At 39.6% G+C, this 23,840-nt stretch overlaps 1 protein-coding gene across 4 annotated transcripts in view; it reads left to right on the forward strand.

Annotated features, from left to right (window-relative positions):
• CDH18 (cadherin 18) overlaps positions 1-23,840 on the forward strand; it is a 110,867-nt gene that overhangs the window by 67,784 nt on the left and 19,243 nt on the right. For 3 of the 4 annotated variants that reach the window (XM_054381772.1, XM_054381773.1, XM_054381777.1), the window contains 2 exons: positions 10,606-10,742; positions 21,797-21,918. In XM_054381772.1, the coding sequence (XP_054237747.1) occupies positions 10,606-10,742; positions 21,797-21,918 (259 nt within the window). Of the gene's footprint in view, positions 1-10,605; positions 10,752-16,679; positions 16,690-21,796; positions 21,919-23,840 lie in introns of all 4 variants that reach the window. The other variant, XM_054381776.1, reaches the window with a different exon arrangement.

Consider the following 23,840-nt stretch of genomic DNA (forward strand, 5'->3'; position numbering starts at 1 on the left):
TAAAGTCCACACAGACAAATTCCACAGCCTTTCCCTCATTTACTAGGTGGGTCACCTGGTCATAGAAGGAGATGATCTTGGTCAAGCAGGACTTACCTTTCATGAACCCATGCTGGCTGGGCCTGATCTCTCTGTTATCCTGCACTTGCCATGTGAGTGCACCCAAGGTGAACCACTCCATATTCTTCCCCAGTACCAAGGTCAGGCTGACAGGCCTGTAGTTCCCCAGATCCTCCTTTCAGTCCTTTTTATAGATTGATGTCATATTGACAAGCCTCCAATCATCTGGCATTTCCCCTGTTAACTAGTACTGCTAATAGATGAGGGAGAGTGGCTTAGCAAAGTCATCCACCTGCTTCTTCAGCACCCAATCCATCCCCAAAGACTTGTGAGTGTCCAGGCAGCATAACAGGTCGTTAACTGCTTCTTCCTGGATTATGGGGAGTTGATGTTGTTCTCCATTCCTATCAGAAGGCTGAGTACCCTGAGGATAATGGGTCTGACTATTAAAGACTGAAGCAAAGAAGTCATTAAGTATATCAGCCTTTTCCTCATCCTCCATAGCAATTTTCCCCCTCTGCACCCATTAAAGGGTGGGCATTTTCTTTGGCTTTTTTTTGTTGTTAATGTATTTGTAAAAACCTTTTTTGTTATCCCCCATGGCAGCGGCCAGGTTGAGTTCTAGATGGGCTTTTGCCTTTCTGATGTTCTCTTTTCATGACAACTAGATCCTGGTACTATTCTTGAGTTGACTGGCCCTCTTTCCAAAGGTGGCAAACTCTCTATTTTTTAATGAGCCCCTGCAAGAGCTCCCTGTTTAGTCAGACCAGTAACAGAATCACAGAATGTATATGGTTGGAAGAGATTTCAAAGATGATCCAGTCCAACCTTTGACCCAGCACTGAAGGGTCCAAACTAAGCCATGTCCCTAAGCACCAGGTCCACTAAAGTCCAGGTAGACAATGTCCACAGTACTTCCCTCATCCACTAGGTGGGTCACTTTATTGTAAGAGATCATGTTAGTCAGGCAGGACCTGCCTTTCATAAACCCCTGCTGACTGGGCCTGATCACCTGGTTGTTTTGTGTGTGCTGTGTGATGGCACTCAGGATGACCTGCTCCATAACCTTTCCTGGCACCGAGGTCAGACTGACAGGCTGACAGCATCCTTTCAGCCCTTCTCTTAGATGGACAACACATTTGCTAGTCTAGTCAGCTGGGGCCTCCTTGATTAGCCAGGACTGTTGACAGATAACGATGAGTGGCTTGGTGAGCACATCTGCTAGCTCCTCAAGTGCCCCTGGGTGAATCCTGAGTTCTACCCAAAGCTCTCTACTCAATCAGGATGGTTTTCTCAGCTCAGCTCATTTTATGAAGCATGGGTAGAGCATGTTCCTATGCCTTGAAGATTTCCCTCTTGAGGAATGTCCAGCCTTCCTGGACTCCTTTGTCCTTCAGGACCACCTCCCAGGGGGTGCCATCAACCAGCCTCCTAAACAATTTGAAGTCCACCCTCTGGAAGTCCAAGGATGTAGTTCTATTGACTCCCCTCCTAACTTCACTAAGAATTGAAAACTCCACCATCTCATGGTTACTTTGTCCAAGACAGCCACCAACCTTTACGTCTCCTACTAGTCCTTCTCTGTTTACAAAAGAGATTTAGTAGAGAGCCATCTATTGCTGGCTCATTCACTGGCTGTATTAGGAAGTTATCTTCCACATGCTCCAAGAACCTCTGGGACTGCTTCCTGTCTTTATTGTATTTCCAACAGATATCTGGTAAGCTGAAGTCTTCCACAAGAACAAGGGCTAGCGATTCTGAGACTTTCCCCAGACACCTGTAAAACACTTCATCAACCTCCTCATCCTGACTGGGTGGTATATAGCATACCCCCATCATGACATCTGCCTTGTTGGCCTTTCCATTGATTCTTACCCACAAGAATTTAACCCTATCATCACCATCATCAGCATGCTTCAGACAGTCGAGACCTTCCCTAACACACAAAGCCACCTCACCACCTCTCCTTCTGGGCCTATCCTTTCTGAAGAGCCTATAGCCATCCAACACAGCACCTCAGGTATGGGATTCATCCCACCATGTTTCCACCAGGGCAATAATATCACAGTGTTCCTGACGGATGATAGCTTCAAGTTGTTCTTGCTTATTACTCATGCTCTGTGCATTGGCATAGATACACTTCAGTTGGTGAGTAAATGAAGGAGAGTTAATTTTCTTCTGCCCTTAGCACAGGTTGCTGTACTTAGGTCAGCCTGCTGAGATCAGTGCCATTGAGCAGAGTGACTGTCCCTCCCTACCATCCCTGCACTTGTGGAAGCAAAAGCAGACATCTCTCCTCCGTTCTGCTCAGACCCTCAAAACATGACACGATCAGAACTTTGTGATCTACAGAGATACACATATATCTTCCTGAGGTACATGAATGGCTCACAGTTCATTATCAGAGAAGAGCTGTCCTCCCCCTCCATCTGATCTCCTTCATTCATTTGCTTTCTCTATTCCTCCAGTATTATTCTTGTCTAAGAATGTCAATAAATAGAAAAAGAGCAAACTTATTTTGTATGACTGGAGACAGCGGGGAATTTTTCTCCATTTTCTTCTCTGATTCTCTATCTCTCTGCACAGAGAGGGAGCATTTAAAATTTTTTTTTATGGTGTTGAGCTGGGAGATGTTACTGATTTTTTTTTCCTTGATGCATCAAGTTATTTTTTATTCTTGTCAAGCTAGGTGTCCCTGTCCTCCCACTAACAAAAACATCCATCTCTTGTAGGAACTGGTAAACTGTTCTGACAGCTGTTCAGACTAGGAAGCATCCAGCTCAAGATGGTGGTCAGAGCAACCAGAACTACCTCCCTCACTTAGAGTTCTGAGAGAAAACACTCACAAATAACCTTACATGGTGACTCTGGCTTTTCATGCCAGGAAATCTTTTATTTCCACTAACCTGAGAATGCATTCACTATTTAAATTTCTTTTATGATTTCAGGAGTCAGTCTTCATATATGAACCCCTCTGTAATGTAGTGTAGCTTTTTGATAGGGCAGTTCAACTCAAATAAATAGGAATAAATCTCTCTCTCTTGATTTTATTTGGTTTAGTCTTTAGTATGAAGGGGGAGGTGTGTGTGGAAAGAGATAATATGTAAACAGAATACTATTCTTTAGCTGGTAAATCATTGTAGGAAAAAGATTTCATTTTCACCTAACACTGACTGCACTTTATTTCTTAGCAGCATTGGAACTGAACGTTAATCTCTGAATAAAAAGCAGATTTGATAGAACAGTTCTGCCATCAACACTTGAAATACATTTGGACATTTGTAATCCTCTGAAGTGATTCATAAAGTCAGGAAAATAAGACAAACCATCCAGAGGGACCTGGACAGGTGGAAGGGTGGGGTGAGGAGAATCTCATGAGGTTCAATAATGCAATGTGTAAGGTCCTGTACCTAGGTCGGGGCAATCTGCCATATCGATGCAGGCTGAGGGATGATGAAATTGAGAGCAGCCCTGCAAAAAAGAATTTGGGCATACTGGTGGATGAGAAGCTAGACATGAGCCAACAGTGTGCACTTGCAGCCCAGAAGGCCAATTGCGTCCTAGGCTTCATCCAAAGAAATGTGGCCAGCAGATCCCGAGAGGTGATTCTGCCACATTATTTTGCTCTGGTGAGACCTCACCTGGAGTACTGCATCTGGATCTGGAGACCTCAGTATAGGAAGGACATGAACCTGATGGAGCAGGTCCAGAGGAGGGCCATGAAAATGATCAGGTAGCTGGAGCAACTCTATTACCAGGACAGTGTCAGGGAGCTAGGGCTCTTCAGCCTGGAGAAGAGAATTCTCTGGGAAGAAGTAGTAGCACCCTTCCAGTACCTGAAGGAGGCCTAGGGGAAGGCTAGAGAGGGATTGTTATATCAACAAAGATTTGAAAATGAGGAGAGAGGTGTAGATGACCTTTGGAGGTCCCTTCCAACCCAAGCCATTCTATAATTCTATCACTCTATGATCTTGCTTTGACTTCTTAATTTTACCTCTAAGGGTGTGGGCTGTTCCTAGACTACATTTACTATTAGAATTAGCTGGAAATCATGATTAATGTCAAACACACACAGACAGATAGTCAACTAGAAAAGATGGGTGTACAGAAGTGGCTCATTTCCATCAAATGAAACAGCATTCCCATTTTGCAGTGCCTAAGGTGAGCAGTGTGCTAGCAATGCACATGGAAAGGGAATGCAAACAGGAGCAGGCAGACAACTTGTATAGGAAATGCAAACCAGCAGCAGTTGCATCTCAGAGGTTTTGCTAGGAGGCAGTGATTCACTGCTTGCAACTCTCCTATACTTCCTAGGATCTGCCACCTCACTTCTCCAGGGCAATGAGAGGGAATGATGCCACTTCTGCTGAGATGAGATTTTGGTATGAGAAGTGAGCCATGAGTCCAGTAAGGGAGACAACAAGGTACTGTCGATCAGCTGGTGGATGTCAACTGGCAGCCAGGGACAAAGCTAACTCATTGGCAACTGTGTATTAAACTGAGATCCTGCAAATACTCCAAGAAGAACAGTATTTTTCTCTAAGTTATGCTATGCTTGTCTGTAAAAAAAGCAAAGGAATGGTAAGCAGAGAGATTATCTTCTCCAAACTCTTTTCAAATGTATTTCATTTTTATAACTAGAAAGCACGATTGAAGGCTGTAGTTCTCAGTAGCAGTCTTCTACTGAGAACTGGAACATCTAATGTATCTTAAATCTACCAGACATGCTGCAGGGAGAAAATTGGTTACCTGTTGTATTGGCAGAATCACACTTCATAATTGCTTTTCTCTCCTTAAGAAGTTTGAGCTACAGGGAAATAAATTGTGTTTGGAAGAGAGGTAGTGTAGTGCAAGACAGTGATGGCAACAGAATGTCTCCCCACTGTCTCATTTGGCTTCCAAGGGCTGCTGCTGGTTTCTAGACTCATGAGGAGGCAGAGAGAAGATGAAAGCCATGCATGAGGATTATGTCCCACCATGGGCTGTTTTCTTGTTGTTCTCCAGCTGATCATATACAGAGAGTTGCAGCTGATCAGTTTTCTCAGTGTTTGTCTGGATATACCTCCCTTCCTCACCCTGTGCAGTTGTTGCTTATATTTCTTTTTTCTAAGTTATTTTTCAGAAGAAGAACATATCTCTATGCTTTTTAGTCTGAGCATCTCTCTCTGAGAAGGTATTTTTGATTAAATTTTCAGCTCGACATATTTTCTTATAATGGTGTTTGATTTCTAACTGACATCATTAGATGGTGTGAGTAATTGGTTTTTCAGAAAATCTAGCTTCTTCCCATGATCTTTTTAAAGTGTTTCTTGGTAATAAGTTTCACTTTGTTATTAGGGAACTGGCTGTTTACCTGTGTCTCATTACAACAGCCCAAAGAGGTCTATGACCTGTGAATCCAGATCTGTCTGTAATGTGATTTTAGAAGTTCACTAGCAATAGCAGTTTTGTAGCCAGGGTAGAAATTTCTAACAGACATCTTATTTGCAGCTGGTAAATAGGATAATAAATAAAAATACCACAATGAAAGGATAAGCTAAAGGTTTGATTAAAGACAACAAATAAACAAAAACCACCAACAAAAAAACCCCAAACAAAACACCCCTCAAAACTATTTTAAAAATTCAGGCTCTTCTTTAAGGCACAATAACAGGAGAGAGACCCTAGAATAGTAGCAGACTCTGCAACTTCTCTGTCAGGTGACAAAATGATGTTAATATTATTTTAAGATTGAATAGTTTAGGGAGAAATATTCTGAAAATGTGGTTGTATAGAGTGGCTTCATTGAGCTTGTCTGTTGGCTGAGCCTGAAACGTGTGAGGTGGTTTTAGCTTCAGAAGCCCTCCTAAAAGGTTTGGAAATCATTTATGTTCCTGTGTGACCTGCCCCGGATGATTCTGCTTTGGCAGGGGAGTTGATGATCTTCAGAGGTTCTTTCCAACCCCTACCATTCTATGATTTCATGATTCTTAAACTGCATTAGCTCCTTTTAAAACTTTCTCAATTTTTAATCAGTCTTTGTATTATTAGAGCCTGACTACTTTAATAACTGATTTATATGTCTAGAGAGCCCTTCTGCCTAAGGCCTGTTTGCTTGTATATTTGTCTGCATTTCCTAATTCACACAAAGGCATTTAGATTTCAATAAAAATAGTGGGAATATCTGTTGCCACTGAACCACTGCTTCAGTAAAAGACAGGAATTGAGGAATGAAATCACAGGAGCCACTGTCTTGCTTTGGTCAGAAGCAGGAATAATGACATGGATGGAAGCTGGAAATGCCATTCGTTTGAGTGACTCCACCTAATAAAAAGGTGGCATATGCTGAATAAGCCAGTGCTAGCAGGATAGAGGTTTGTATTTAATTTCCCTCAGATTCTCTTCAGATAGTGTGACTAATAGATTTGCTATATTTGTGATCTCTGTTAATGCAGTTACTTTAAGACTCATTTCTGTTGCTGGTTTGGACATAAATAGACTATGGAGAGCTGTTTATCTGGTTATGTCTTGTTACTAAGTCTCTTTGTAACATGTGCCATGCAAATCAGATATGCTGATTTAATAGTTAAGTGTTCTAATTTGCACAATATTGTCATGAGTAAATATCTCTTAATGAAAATCATCAATGAATATTAAAAAAAAATGAATGCACTCTAAGTAAGAAGAATCAGTCAACTGAATTAAGGTGAAAATTAATTTTTAAAGTAATTCTTTGAAATTCAGAACTTGCAACATAGCTTTTTCTGGTCTAGACAAAGCACTGAAAAGCAGCTCAGTAGAGGTGGAGGGAAGGATAGGAGAAGAAGGTGTGAATATCTTTATTTCCACTATTATCATGCTGAAAGTAAATTTTTGACTAAATGAAATAAATTTAGAAGCCTAAGTACAGCATTGTTGGTTCTGGAGTATGCTACATTTATGGATATACCTGGTATCTATTCTCAATTTGTAGATAAATCAGTGGCTAATATTTTTAAAGATGTAAAACCTTAAGCAATATAAATACAATGAAACTTATTCTAAATGTCCTCTTCTACATGACAAAAATGAGTGGCTCTTCCAAGGGAGTTTTTTGTACAAAATATTTTTAGAGTGTTTGGGAGCAGTGCTTTAGACTAGCATTCCTACTTTTCCTACTGTATGGGAATATCTTCTCTAGCTTGTCTCACAGAGACATTCATGAAGGCTGGGAACTACAGCAGTGCAAATTGCTGCTTTAGATATGATACTCAAAGGAGGAATCTAGATTAACAGAGAAGAACAGGCCTGGGGTTGTTTAGTCTGGAGAAAAGAAGTCTAAGGAGAGACCTTATCACTCCCTACAACTGGGGATGCAATTGGACTTCCTAGAGAGAAACCTAGAAATGGCATGCTGATACCTGTGGGACAGTATGCTAGTGAGATTTGGGAGTTGGTCACATCAGTGGAGGGGGGGGTGGGGTGGATAGTGATCCACGTGTCACTAAAGACAAAGGAGTTGATAGAGGGGTCACTGTGTAAGCATCTGTGAACAGTCTGGTGGGAACCAGGGTCAGTCTCCCTAAAAAGGTGCTGACACCATTAGCTCAGATGAAATACATCCATACTAATCCACACAGAATGGGTAAGAAGCAGGAGAAACTGGAAACCATTGTGCTGTGAGACAACTATGACATAGTGGCCATCACTCACAAGACTGGAGTGCTGCAATTAATGGATACCAACTTTTCAGAAAAGCCAGGCAATGAAAGAGAGGTGGTGGAGTGGCCCTCTATATCAGGGAGTGATAGAAGTGTCTAATGCTTAGTGACAGTGCTGATAGGGTTGAATGTCTATGAGTAAAAATTAAGAGGAAGTCCAAGAACTTGTAGGGGGATGTATTGGTTGGAAGACATCTTGGGAATAGTGACCAAAAAATGATAGCGTTTTTACTTCTCAGGGAAGTAAAGAGGGGGACTTCCCTACGGCAGATTCAGGAGCCTGACTGACATAGTCCCTTCAGAGGCCATCCACTAAATTGGGTGGGAGTGTGGATCTGCTTGAGGACAGGAAGATTCTGCAAAGAGATTTGGACAGGCTGGTTCAATGGGCTGAGGTCAATCAGATGAAGTTTAACAAAGCCAAGTGCTGGATGCTGCACTCAGCCACAACAGCCCCACGCAACACTGAAGGCTTTGGGCAGAGTGGCTGGATGGCATCCTGGCAGAAAAGGACCTAGGGGTGCTGGTGAACAGCAATATGACCATGAGCCAGCAGTGTGCTCAGGTGGCCAAGAAGGCCAACAGCATCCTGGCTTGGATCAAGAATAGAGTGGTCATCAGGAGTAGGGAAGTGTCTGTGCCCATGTACTCAGCACTGGTGAGGCCACACCTTGAGTATTGTGTTCGGTTTTGGGCCCCTCAGTACGGGGACACTGAATTGTTGGAGCATGTCCAGAGAAGAGCAGCTAAGCTGATGAAGGGTCTGGGGAACAAGTCTTACGTGGAGTGGCTGAGGGAACTGGGATTGTTCAGTCTGGAGAAGAGGGGTCTGAAGGGAGACCTTGTTGCTCTCAAGAACTACCTGAGGTTGTAGTGAGGTGGAGGTCTAGTCTCTTCTCCGTAGTATCAGGTGATAGGAGGAGAAGGAATGTCCTGAAATTGTTCCAGGGGAGGTTTAGTTTGGAGATCAGGGGAAATTTACAGAAAGAGTGGTCAGGCATTGGAATAGGTTACCCAGGGAAGTGGTGGAGTCACCATCCCTCAAGGTATTCAATAAATGTGTGGACTTGGCACTTCAGGATGTGGTTTAATGGCCACAGTGGTCTTAGGTTGAAAGTTGGACTTCATGATTTTAGACATCTCTTCCAACCAGAGCAATTCTATGATGCTATTATTCTGTAAGTATCTGAAAGGATATCACAGGAAGGTAGGTGTTGGTGTCTGTAGCAACAAGTGATAGGAGGAGAGGAAATGGTCTCAAGTTGCACCAGCAGAGATTTAGATTGGATATTAGAAGAAATTTCTTCACTGAAAGTGTTATCAAACAGTGGAATAGGCTCCCCTGGAAAGTGGTTGAGTCTCCATGCCTGGAACTGTTTAAAAGTCACAGATGTGTAGCTAAGGGACAGGGTTTAGTGCCAGACATGGTAGTTACATAATAGTTGCACTTGATTACGTTAAAGGTCTTTTCTAACCAAAATGATTCTGTGTTTATAATAATGGAAGAGCATAAGAAAGGGCTACTCTTTTATTTATTGATTCTAAGAAAAATACTGCCTAGCTGTGAATGTTTCACTATGTCTGTAAAGGTATGTAAAAGTTAGAACAAGTGGGACATGCTACTGCTGATAAATTAGAAACAGGTTTTGTTATTCTTTTGTCATTGGAAGTATAAATATTAGTATAATAATAATTTAGTTCAAGATCACTTTCTTTCCACTAATGACACAGAAAATGCAATTGAAATTATTCATACAATACTGGCTTTTTTTAACTTGAGAGCTTTGGACATTTCTAGAATACATTTAAATAATTGATTTATTGTCTTATTTAAAAACAAAAGCCTATGAAAATTAAGTGTCAGGTAGTCACAATTCATAACAGAATCAAGTTTTATTTTTTCTGCACAAGCTTTATGTTTTGAACAGATACTTGTTGGTTTTATTTCTGTACTCAGAGCCTGTTTTGTAAATCACACACACACAAACAGTACGTATTCTTACTGCTTTAAGTTTCCTTCTCATTTAAATCCAATTTGAAATTTTTAAGCTACTGTCTACAAATACTAAATAGCCTTATTTTTGGTTTCCATATATTAAAAATTTCACAGGATCAAAGCAGGGCTGATTAACAGGAAAAACAATTATGCTATATAACAGACTAAGAATCTTTTTCCTGTTTTTTTCCATCAAGTCTGAAGCTATTGAAGAAGGCTTGAAAAGGGCCTGTAATGGCTTCATTTCTTAAAAGCTGTTGTAATTATTCCAACTTTGAGAAAAAAATTGTCAATCGCTTATTTTGTGTTCCCTCCCTTTGTTTTCATTACTCACTTCAAAGCTTTTGCTTTCTCTAGGCAAAAGTGCCCAGAAGCCAAGAGAGTTAAGTAGGGATGCTTAGCTGTGCTTCTAGGCTAGTATCAATTGCAGCTGTTGGAATCAGCCCTTTTTGCTACTAGTCTGTTAACAGTCATGTTCAAAACAGCTTATGTTGTCTCATCAACTTCATGTCAGAGACATCATTCAAAACAGATACCAGAACTGAGTATACTGTTTGAAGGGACAAGCAAATAAGCAGAGGAATAATCTTAATGCTTTTCTGTTTTCTGTTTTGCCATTTTATGGTTATATGTGTCTTACCAGTGATGGGATTGCATACTGCTGTGTAAAATATCACCTGCTAGCATAACATTATGAATTAAATGAAAAATGGTGTTACTTTGAGTGCCTTCATAACCTGCAATGTTTCTTAGGATGTTTTAAAAAATTTATATGATCTAAAAAACATGAAAGTAATATTCTTACGTAGCTTTCTGTTACTTTGGATTATACAGACTACAATGAATATTTATTGGTTTATGTCTTCATAGATATATAATTGATCATAACACAGAAGAAGATAGGTATTTCACCATTGATGCTAGTACTGGGACCATTAAGACTGCCAAAATCTTTGACAGAGAAGAGACGCCTTGGTACAACATCACAGTGACTGCTTCTGAGATAGGTAAATACTGTATTTAGTACTTAGTAATAATAATTTTTAAAAAATCTAAAAAAAGGTAATTTTTTTAGAGAATCTCTATCTTGAGATATTATCTTCCTTTTATGGATTTTTATCTATTGTGAATACAGGGTGGGGTTTCACTGTGTGTGTAAATTCCCTAATTCCAGAGAACAAACAAACAAAGCCCACATGACTGTGATTTCACCTATGTAAGTTAACTGTTTTTCTGTTTGTGATAGAAGGCTGCTAGTTTACCCAGAAACAGTTATAATCATTCAATGTCCCAAAATCAATATCACGTCTCTTTGTGTTTCATATTTCATATATCTTAGAAGATAGCACCAATAATACTGTCTGAAAAATCCATCCTTACTTCTTGTATCTGCTAATTTACCTATTTTAGTGAATTGCATGTTAAATATGTTGATTTTCAGACATTCACATATTGCATTCGGTTGGAAAGGATCCTCAAAGGTCATCTTATCTAACCCTCATGCAGTGAGCAGGAACACTTTCAACTAGATCAGGCTGCTCAGGGCCACATCAAGTCCGATCTTGAATGTCTCCAGGGATGGGGCCCCAACCACATCCCTGGAAAACCTGTTCCAGTATTTTAGGACTCTCATTGTCAAGAACTTCCTCTTTATGTCTAACTTAAATCTGCGCTTCCCTAGTTTAAAACCATTGCCCCTCATCCTATTGTTACAAACCCTTCCAAACAGTCCTTTCTCAGCCTTCCTGTAGGTCCCTTTCAGATATTAAAAAGTGGCAATAAGGTCTTCTTGGAGCCTTCTCTTCTCCACGCTGAACAGTCACATTTTTTTCAGCCTATCTTCACAGGAGAGGTGCTCCAATCCTCTGACCATCTTCATGGCCCTCTTCTGTCTCTCTTGTCTTGGGGGCCCAGAGCTGGATAGAGTATTCCAGGTAAGGTCTCACCGGAGCAGAGTGGCAGAATCAACTATCTCGATCTGCTGGCCACACTTTTGATGAAGCCCAGGATGCAATTTGCCTTCTGTGTTGCTAGTGCTTGGCTCATGTTTAGTTTCTCAGCCACCAGTATGCCCAAGTTCTTTTCTTCAGGACTGCTCTCAATTTCACCTTCCCTCAGCCTGTACTGATATCAAGGATTGTCCCAACCTGGGTGAAGAACCTTGCACTTCACTTTATTGAACCTCACAAGCTTCCGCTTAGCCTCTCTCCCCAGCCTGTCCAGGTCCCTCCAGATAGCATCCTGTCCTTCATTCTTATCAACTGTACCACTTGGCTTGGTATCATCTGCAAACTGGCTGAGGGTGCACTCAATCTTACTATCTATATAATTCATGAAGATATTGAACAGCACTTGTCCTGATAGAGACCTCTGCAGAGCACCACTTGTCAGTCATCTCCACCTGGATGTTCAGCTGTTGACCACTACCCTCTGGATGTGATCATCCAATCAATTCCTTATCCACTTGACAGTCCACCCATGAAATCCACATCTCTTCAGTTCAGAGAGAAGGATGTTGTTGGGGACTTTGTCAATGGCTTTACAAAATTCCAGACAGATTACATGCATTGGTCTTCCTTTGTCCAGTCATGTAATTACACCATAGAAAGCCACTAGGTTGGTTGGGCAGGACTTGCCCTTGGTGAAGCTATACTGGCTGTCTTGAATCACGTCTCTGTCCTTCATGTGCTCCAGTATAGCTTCCAGGAGGATCTGTTCCATGATCTTCACAGGCCCAGATGAGACTGACAGGTTAGTAATATCCAGGTTCCTCTTTGTAAAGTTAAAAACTGAACAAACCAAATGAAAAAGAAGTCTCAAGCTGAATCCATAGATGCAGTCCTGCAAAGTAGTCTTTGTGACACCATCTTTTAGTGACAGTGATTTTGATCAAACGTGTGACCTACCTTTATGTCTACTCCTTTCCTCTATCTTTTTTTTTTTAATCCATTTTTTCCAGGTTTTACCTGACGTGGTTGAGCACCCTCTGCTTTCATTTGTTTTATCTCTAGGTTAAAAAGGAGGAGAAATTGTTTTATACACTATTGTGCATAAGATGCAGCATTTCTTTATTCAGTGCTGAGCACATGGGGGAATGTCTCCAAAACCCACGACCCCTGATGAAAAGTTTTTTTTCAGCATGAGCTTTTACAAAGTCACACCAATCAAATACAACTGTTTCTCCTACCTGTTATATATTCATGGGTCATGATTCAACAAAATATTTATGTGTCTATGCTTGCATGAGTGGTCTGGGGTCTTCCAAACCTGCTCCTCAAATTATTTTTTATGGCCTCAAGGACACCCTGGATGTTTTTCCCACCCACCTTTCATTTCTGCTAAGCAATTTGTGCCATGAACTTTCTTTCTTATCTATGCTGAGTTTACATACTTGAACTCTTTAAGAAGTGAAGGAAAAAGCTCGAAAACTACTCATGCCAAAAACTGTCTTGTAACGAAAACAATATATTCCAAAACAAGTAGTAAAATATGAAGAAAACATCTTGCAACTAGCTGATATAATGAGATACTCAAGGCTCTCTGAAAACCTAAGGAAAGAAAAAACCAAAATTTTGCTCAGTATTGCTCTTTGAAATGCAGACAGGCTTGAGGACTGGTCTTTGAAATGCAAGCTTAAGGTGACATATCTGCAGATATTTCCTAAAGCACACCAGAGGTCTTTGCCAGGAGAATAAGTGGGGCAATGCTTTTTTTCTTAAACATGCCCTGTTCTTCAAAAGCAGCATACAGGAAAGCAGAATAGGATTTCGGCGTCCAGAGTACAGCACCAAAGCTGTTTCTTTGATTTTTTCGGTACCTGTACTTCCTGAACACTATGGAATAATAAAGATGATGATGAAGTAATACTGGTTTTTATATTGAAAGATCTACAGACTGTATTTTGTCAAGGGGAAGGACTACAAATTGATGGCAATAGAATCTTAAAATACAGTTTATTCACATTTCACTAGCTTGTTAGAATTCTTTGGGAAAGTTTATAGAATCATAGAATTGTTTTGGCTGGAAAAGACCTCTAAGATCATCAAGTCCAATCATCAGCCTACCACCACCATGGCAATTAAACTATGTCCCAAAGAGCCGTGTGCCTAAAGCACATGTCCTGTGAGTAGCAGTTGAGGGAGCTATGGTTGTTCAGTTTGGAGAAGAAAAGTCTGAGGGGAGACCTTATTACTCTCTATAATTACCTGAAAGGAGGTTGAAGCCAAGAGGAGGCCAGACTCCTTTTGTTGGTGGCAAGTGACAGGACCAGAGAAAATGGATGCAAGCTGTGCCAGAGCCTTGAGGTTTAGGCTGGATATTTGGAAATATTTCTTCAATGAAAGGCTTATCAAACATTGGAATGGTCTGCTTAGGGCAATGGTGGAGTCACCATCCCTGGGGGAGTTGTGGACCTGGTGCTTCGGGACACAGCTTATTGCTGACCCTTCAGTGCTGGGTTGAAGATTGGACTGGATGATCTTCAAGATCTCTTCCAACCAAATATATTCTGTGATTCTGTCCACACAGTTCTTGAAAATACTGACTCTGTTGAGCCACCCCAGGGAGTAGTAAATGTTCCTTATCTCAACTAACATCTCTGCCTCCTGGGTCTTTTTCCTCCTCGCCCACCCAGAGGGCAGGAAGGGAAGGTAGGGGGAAAGAGAAACCACTCTGTCATGATCAGGTTACTGGGGCTCAGCTGCCAGCTGAGTTAAAACCAGGACAGCAGAGAAATGGACCAACTGGACTAAGCCCAGAACTGGAGTATCTGTCATGAAAGGAAAGGCTGAAAGAGCTGGGACTGATGAGAAAGCTCAGGTGGAGCTTAGCAGTGTGCTTCATTACCTCATAGATGGAGTAAAGGAGATGAGTAAAGATGAACATATGTAAACATAAGAAAAAAATGTTTTTACTGTGAGATTGGTCAAAACTTGGGAGAGGGCACCTAAGAGGTTGTAAAGCCTCCATTCTTGTAGATACTCGCAACCTAACTGGAAGTGGCCCAGAATGATGTACACTAGCTGACCCAGCTTTGAGTAGGGAAGTTGTACCTGCTGACCTGTGGAAGTGTCTTCCAACATCAACCATCCTGTGATTTTTGATACTGGAAACTGTGTGTTGAATGTGGGGAAGAAAAAGGATAACTATTTCTCACAAATAGTGACATATTCTCAAAGGAAATAAGCTGTAAAAATGGTTGTGGGTGCTTCAATTAAAGTTTCTCTCTAGCATATTGTAGCGCTGATAGTAAAAGCAACAAAAAGAGCAAAACCCCAAATCGCAGCCCCCACATAAGCAAAATATAGATGGATGAACTTCTGTGAGTTCCAAAGCCAATTTCAGTTAAAAATAAGCATGTAATTCAAAGTTTTCCAGCAATGCTTCAAATAGGACAGATAATATTGTCCGTGAAGTCTTTGTACTCAATAAGAAAGAATAAATGCTGCCAAGAGAAATAAACAGTGAGAACTGAAGGAATTAAAGAAGGTCTTGATTTGTGAATCAAACTGTGGATTGTAGCTTTCACTAGAAATTTCTACTCAGAAATACAGCCAAGAAGACTGTGTCAGAAAACTTCATTTATATATCAATTTCAACTACTGGACAGACTGTATCAGTCCAACAGACAGTATCTGCTCAACAGACAGAGAACAAACCATTTCTAGTTATGGCAGGGGATTACTAGGATTCATAAAGTACTAGACATTTATTTAGAAGGATAATAAAAGTATCTGTGGTTGTAATAAGAAACTGGGTTTTTTTTCCCATCAAGATAAGTTCTTTTATTTCAGAGAACTAGAAGATACTTTCTATTGAGAATTTTTCACATTTCTCTTATGCAGCTGTAAGTATACCAGTATATAAAATAGATTTATGGGTTTACTAGACCATTTTTTTTTTTTAGTGTGAAGTTGTAGTGTTCCCGAGTGTCTCCAAAATGCTCTGCAATGATAGAGAACAGAAAAGCAGACAATTTCATACTACTTTACCTAAAGGACCAACTTGAATGCAATGAATGCACAAATTTATCTTTGAGAGGCCCATAAAGAGTTTCTCCTAATCTGTAAAACTGTGGCGAACAGGAGAATTGAAATTACAGGGTTCCTGCCAGGTTCTGTGAAATCACCAAGATTTAGAGAAATGCAAGCAGAAGACAGTAAAAAAAATACTGCACAGCAGGATGCTGCACATACAGATCTTTGATACCACAATTTATTAGAAATCAAAGTACATAGGACACATCATTATGCATCAATTTTACAGACAAAAGAAAAATCTCCAAGGTTGTCAGATGCAATCAGATATTGAAAAAACTACCAAAAAATGTTTGTCTCTAATCCTCTCCATGGGTATTCCTCATACTGGCTTTTGGGAATAAAATACCAAAGCATCAAGTTAGAGCAATACCTATTTGACAAATTATGTGATATATGTAAAACATGCAATACTCTATGATCCCAGGAAAATGCAGTCACTTAAAACATGACACAAGAAATAACTTTCAGAAGCATTTTTACAGAAAACAAGCAAATTGTTAAGAATTTTAAAATGTTAAAAAAAAGGACAGCTCATAAGATTTTGGAACAGTTGTCTGACAAGAATTACGATAAAAGCATTAAAGTACATGCCAAAATTATAAGTATTTTTTTCATCAATAAGTTTTGGTAGAAACAGAAACAATAGCAGAAAGATACAGAATTCAGAGAAAAACAGGATGCACAAAAAGAAATTATTTGCAGCAGTGATGTAGAAAACTCCATCTCTAACCACATGGAAAACAAGAAGGTTCTCAGGAGTAGCCAACATGGATTTACCAAGGGGAGATGCTGTCTGACTAACCTGATAGCCTTCTATGAAGTTATGACCAAATGGGTAACTGAGAGAAGAGCAGTGGATGTCATATATCTTTTGATACAGTCTCCCATAACCTCCTCATAGAAAAGCTCAGGAGATGTGGCACAGATGGTTGGTCAGTGAGGTGGATTGCAAACTGACTCCACAACAAAGTTCAGAGGGTCACCATCAGTGGCACAGAGTTCACTTGGAAGCCTGTGGCCAGTGTGTCCCCCAGGGATTGGTACTGGGTGAAGTTTAATAAGGACAAGTGTAGGGTCCTGCATCTGGGGAGAAATAACAACAGGCACCAGGACAGGTTAGGGGCTGCCCTGCTGGAAAGCATCTCCACAGAGAAAGACCTTGGAGTGCTGGTGGACAGCAAGTTCTCCATGGAACAACAACGTGCCCTTGTGGCCAAGAGAGCCAATGGGATCCTGGGATGTATCAAGAAAGGTGTGTCCAGCAGATCTAGGGAAGTTCTTCTACCTCTCTACTCTGCCCTGGGGAGACCACACCTGGAATACTGTGTCCGGTTTTGGGCTCCCATTGGAATGGGCTGCCCAGGGAGGTGGTGAAGTCGCCATCGCTGGAGATGTTCAAGAGGAGACTGGATGAGGCACTTAGTGCCATGGTCTAGTTGATTGCTTAGGGCTGGGTGATCGGTTGGACTGGATGATCTTGGAGGTCTCTTCCAACCTGGTTGATTCTATGATTCTATGATAAAAACCCCTCTGCCCTGCCCCCACCCCAGACCCCTCCAAAAAACCCCAAAACACAGCAACAACAAAAAACAGACCAACCAAATCCAAACAAAACCCCCCAACCAAATACCTCAAACAGAATAGAACAAAGTACTATTATACTCATTACTATATTCTCTATAATTTTCTCCTTGCCAGAAAATTCAGTTTATACACCATCTGGAATTAAACTATTTTCTGAATACTACTTCTCTCATTTACTTACATTTTCCTCATATTAGTCTTGTTTCTGTAGTATATTTTATTCTTCTTAGACCTGTTTCGTCTTCTAATGTGTCAAAACTAATCATTATTGAAGAAGTGTGGTAAGTGCTTTCTAATTCCCTTTAAAAAAGTACCAGAATAGATTAGCTTGCCTCATATGATCTTGAAAAGATGTCAAGATAGGACAAAAAAAACCCATTGTTGTATTGATTAAGATCAGTATATAATATTGATGATGCAATGGGCTAACAAAAAGCAAAATAAAAAACCCAAATAACCCAACTAAATAAAAACCAAAAAGAAGCAAAAAGAAAAGAAAAACAAACAAAACAAAAAAAAAAAAAAGAAAAAGAAAAAAAATAACCCCACAAAAGACTGTTAATATCAGGTCTGTTATTCTGAATGTCATTCAGTTAGAATTTATTTTCATAGAGCCCGTGGGAATTTTAATTGTAAAAGGAAATGTCAAGCAGCAGTAGCTGTTTTTAAAAATGTCTTTTTAAATAGGGATTTTAAAGTTTGACCAAAGAAATTGATGGAATATTCAAAATTTCAGACTGGCTGTTGATAGGGACTTTTGTAAATTCACAGAGGAGTTACTAATGGAGAGATTGATATTCAGTTAAATTGACTCACTTTACAGGTATTTAGTATTCTAGGAAAAAAATATTCTGGGAAGAGTAAAGCATAGGAAAGCAAGTCCCTAGTGCAGGGAAATCAGGGCAATGTTGCTGCTTCAGTTACACCTTAAAACAGTGAGTATTCACTTTGAAAAATCTGTTCTAGAGGCATACGTCTAATAGGACACAGAATGGTTGTGGCTGTTTTGTAATGCACAAACCTGAACTATGTGTCAGCACTGTTTGTCCTAAAACTGGAAATCAGCCACAATGCTGCAAGAAATTTGTCTAACAGAATGGAGCAGTTATTAGAGTTATTTGGAGATTGCAGGTGAGTTCTACTCCTGAAAATTATCAGAGTTTTTATATTTTTAAAAAATAAAACAGCAAAACCAAACCTAAAAATGTTTGTAAAGACACTCAATTCATTCTTTTCCCACATTATAAACTGTACTATCATCTTGCATACACATCTGTGTAGTCTACACAACCTGACAGACTTCAAGACTGTTCTAGTAAGCAGTGTTAATACTTCCCCTGTTAGCATTTTGTAGTGGGTGGGGTGTCAATATGGAAATTTGCCTGCAGATGTCAAAGATCACGAGGTAACTGTTTCCAGAAAGATACTAATGATATCCTGTATATTAAGAGCTCTTTCAAACTGGATATTTATGAATTCTTTGCACTGCAAAGCAGTTGCAGAGCAAAGGTAAACTCTTTGAATATCCACAAAATATCTGTGAAAATAATGAAAATTTAACAGACTAAAGGAAGTTCTCTGTCATTCTCTCTCTCTCTCTCTTCCTGCTCATTTTGTTACTTTTCCTCAAATGCATGTGCTTTGAGCTGAAGACTACACCAGTAATCTCCAGGAGTCCTTCTCAACAAAGATTTTCCAGTTATCCAATGATTACCTGATAGTCACAACTTTTTCACTTCCGGTTTTCCCTTCTGGCAAAAGATTCTTTCGGATTTCTCTTGTATTAAAGTCTTCAGTTTCTTCACTATAGTTTATGAGTACACTCCCAAATGGATGTATTTGTCCTTAACCCTTTATTGTGATCTCTGCCTTCCATCTCATTTCTACGTTTTTGTGTGCTCTCTGTTTATCTGCTTTATGTCTTTCCTTTTATTGTATACAACTTTCTGCTTTACATACCTCACAAGCCTTGTGCAAGGGCCTCCTGAACAAAGCCTCAAGTGCAAATATTCTTTGATTAGTAGATCATCTGTTGCTAGATACCATATTCTGTAATTGTAATTATGGGATTTTTGTAATTAGACTATCTGATAACATTGACAGAGAAAGTTACCTAAATGTCTTTGTAAGACATATTTCAGTAAGCAATAAGAAATACTCAGTCTCTACTGCTTGTGCTGTTCTGAACAACTCATAACCTACCTTCCAGGGAAGGACCAAACATCGTTTTGTGTTAATACTAATACTACAAATGATCTACTGGGGAGAATATTGCTTCCTTCAGCAATAACAGTAAAGGTTGAGGAATGGTTTCTTTCTGCCAACTGCTTAGTGAACAGCCAAGTGTCATTCTTCCTCACTTTCACTTCATAAAGACCTAGCATTTTGACATTCCTCAATGAAAGTGTTTCCTAGATAGCAATTGAAAGCCTGTCTTGCATGAGCACAATTGAGGAAGCCTACTTTAGTCCTTTAGTTTATCTTTTATAAAGATATTCATAGTTTTGCATTAAAAAGGGGGGAATAAAAGGAAAAAATAACAGTCAAGGGAAATTTCAGCAAGAAAATGGAAACTGCAAGTCTATACATTTCTTCTGTGTTCTAAATTCAAATGCTAGTGTTAATTGTGAACAGAGTTTCCTGTATTACCTAAGTCAGTTCTTCCTTTTCTCTTGACTTTTTTTGATCTTCTTTGTATTCCCATTTTACAAGGATAATTGACTGAGTTCCAAAAGTGAATTAAAATTTTTGGATGAGTGCAAGCATACATATTAGTTAAAAAGAGAATGAGAAAAATCTGGAGAGATCTTGTAAAGTTCAGGCTCTTTAACTAGTATAAACAGAGAAGCATAGATCTTTCACTTTGTCAAAAGAAACGTAAACGTTCTCAAATGTTCTTTCATTGGGAGGCTAAATTACTGGTGGTTTTGAAGCCAAATATGTATCTAATCAATGACATTCTGAAGTCTGAGCTGAGGCCTTTATAAAGGTGTGACAAACCTAAGGCATTTTACAAATTACTCTTTGGCAGAAACATTATGTGAGTTGATTAAGATCAGAATAACCAAGTCAAAGGAGGTTTAGACTACAGATGTTTCTCTTTTTTTTAATTCTCATGGACACACACAGGGACACTCACTTTTATAATGTCAATCTGAAAGACCCCATTCTTTCATCCTGTATTTGAAACAGACTGCTGTCTTCTGCTCATAGCTTCATTTAATTGGAGAAAGTAAAATGAAGTTTATCATCTAATTGATAACTTATACAGACTTCAGAAGGTGTATTCTTTAAACAAAATAGTTTCAACAAAATGCTATTTCGAGGCAATCCCAAGCACAAATACAGACTGGGCAGTGACTGGCTGGAAAGCAGCCCTGAGGAGAGGGACTTGGGGGTGCTGGTGGACAAGAAGCTCAACATGAGCTGTCAGTGTGCACTTATAGCCCAGAAAGCCAACCAGATCCTGGGCTGCATCAAGAGAAGTGTGGCCAGCAGGTCAAGGGAGGTGATTCTCCCCCTCTGCTCAGCTCTGGTGAGACCCCACCTGGAGTACTGCGTCCAGTTCTGGAGCCCCTATTACAAGAGGGATATGGACATGCTGGAACGTGTCCAGAGAAGAGCCACCAGGATGATCAGAGGGCTGGAGCACCTCTCCTATGAGGACAGACTGAAAGAGTTGGGGCTGTTCAGTCTGGAGAAGAGAAGGCTTCAACGTGACCTTATTGTGGCCTTTCAATATCTGAAGGGGGCCTACAAGAAAGCTGGGGAGGGACTTTTTAGGATATCAGGTAGTGATAGAACTAGGGGGAATGGAATAAAGGTGGAAGTGGGGAGATTCAGGCTGGACGTAAGGAAGATGTTCTTCACCATGAGAGTGGTGAGAGCCTGGAATGGGTTGTCCATGGAGGTGGTTGGGGCCCCATCCCTGGAGGTGTTTAAGGTGAGGCTGGATGAGGCTCTGGCCAGCCTGATGTAGTGTGAGGTGTCCCTGCCCATGGCAGGGGGGTTGGAACTAGATGATCCTTGTGGTCCCTTCCAACCCTGACTGATTCTATGATTCTAAGATTCCATAAGTAAGAACAAGGGAATTAAGAATTTTTTCAGAATTGGGGGCTATATCATTTCATCATGGAAGTGTATTCTCACTGAAAGGATTCTATTGATTATGGTTTTTGAGCACAAACTTTTTGAGGGCGAGCTCTCACAAAAGTGCAGATCATAGCTTAAGACACCGTTACTTCTTACTGGCATGTCAGCACTAAAGCAAGAGTCATTAACTACTTTGTGTAATAGCATAATAACTTGAGAGGAAGCTGAATTCAATCTTGGGAAAGGTTTATATGTGTTATTTTGTAAGGAAACCATGTTTAAAATGAGTTTGTCACAGAATATTTGAATATTGCAAAAGGTTTAGTAACCCCTTGTGTATTTTGCAGACAATCCTGGGTTAGTGAGCCATGTTCCAGTTGGTGTTAGAATCCTGGACATCAATGACAACCCTCCAGAACTTGCCAGAGAGTATGATGTAGTTGTCTGTGAGAATGCAAAGCCTGGTCAGGTAATCCTCACATTTACATTTCTCCCACTGAAAAAGATTTGCTTTATTTGTTAATGCCACATATGTACAAAGTTTGATTTTGGGAACACATGAAATAATGCTTTCTGATTTATTTTTTTTATTTCATACTTGATTAACTTCTTAAGTATATTAGGCTGAAGGGTGAAGACTTAAGGATTTATTCAACATATCTTTCAAAAAAATTCCCAATCTTCAATAAAGACAGGCAAATCTTTAATCTTGTCAGATAAATGATGGAATTTGACAAGCCACTGTCCTGATCAAAATGGATGAAGCAGTTTTAATATCTCTCTTCTAAGTGCTACAGCTCAGTGTATTTGAAGGCTGATTAACTTGAATGTCATCCTCACTTTTTGCATGTTAACTGACCTTCCTGTATTTTGAGCAATTATTTGTTCAAGGACCTTTCCTCTTATGACTGCAGTTTTCTTCAGTCTAGGTAGGGTCTGTCTATCAACTCAATATCTCTTATTAACAAGGATTAGAACTTGTAAAATACTTATTTTCATGCATATATATATATAATGTCTTAAACATTAATTGAAATTGCTTTCAACATAATCTGATATTTTAAAAATCATATAATTCAGCAATTATTATAGTGTTATAATTAATAGTAAGCTAAAGCATGCAATTAAGCTAGTGCACAAATGCTCTGTTTGCTGGGGATGCTATCAGTGAGTAGCTAATGTTTCTTATTAGTAAAATTTTAAGTCTAGTAAGTAAGTTAAGTTTAGTAGCTTTGCAAATGGAGATTTGCGAGAGAGATGTTTAAAGGATAAAATAAATTTTATTGTAACAGCATTTGCTCCTAGTTTGGGTCAGCACTGTATTTCTCTCTGAGCTAATGTTGCAGTTTTGAATGACTTAACTTCTGGAAGTTTAACATCCAAAATTAATGCTACCATAAAGGACTCTCCAAGCAGCAGTTTATATGAGAGGCTGGATCAGTATGCTGTTGTATTCTTAAACTATCAAAACTCCCTTATGGACATGACATGCAATATTTTTTGCTTGCACTGCACAACAAGACTTCAGAAATGATTGATACAATTGAGCTGTACAAAGAAACTCAAAAACCCAACAAAACCAAAACAGCTGAACAAAACACAAATGACAAAAGTACACGTCTCACAGTCAGAAGATCTTGATGTGTAGTTTAATACAGAAAATGACAGTGTTCGACAAATGCAAAGGAGGGACAAATAAACAATGGTTGCAGAACAAGTGTTCCAGGTGCTAAAAAGCATGCCTAGCTGGATGGTTTTCATTCACTCAGAAGACAGTGTTTACTCATGAATTATCCATCACCTTGTGAGAATGATTCATAAGACTAATCATTGAAGAACAAATTCTATCTAGTACTGTCAGACACTTCTACTTGACTAGTGATTTTAGGGCTCCAGCCCTGCACTTGTCTATATGAATCCTTATTCTTTTGACAGAAAATCTATTTTGCATTTATTATGTTCAAGATAAACTAAGCAATTGCTCGTCATTGGAAGACTTTTTGTGTTTGCAAGTTTATTTTCATAAGGGACTTCTGTGGAGAGAAATCACATTACATCTAATTGCATTTGTCTCCTGCTTCTTTTTCCCTCCACAGCTCAATTTATTGAAACAACAAAACCAACCAACAAACAAAACACAGTAAAATTTAAGGATTTAAGTGCCTCTCAAGGCATGTCAAACACAAAATGCTTGTGAGAAGATGATTTACTCCCTTAGCAGTCACCTTGTTGAGAAGATAAGCAAAGCTTCCAGGTGAAGCCTGGTAGATATTATATATTTAAGTAGATAAAACAACTGTGATGTGACCTTAGAAGGTATCCAGACTTGGAGAAAAGTCTGACTTCTAAAATTATACTCATTCTGCAAATGATTGTGAAATTTGGCCAATG

Source organism: Indicator indicator, chromosome 6 (genome assembly GCF_027791375.1).
Source record: "Indicator indicator isolate 239-I01 chromosome 6, UM_Iind_1.1, whole genome shotgun sequence".
NCBI classification, from domain to species: Eukaryota; Metazoa; Chordata; class Aves; order Piciformes; family Indicatoridae; genus Indicator; species Indicator indicator.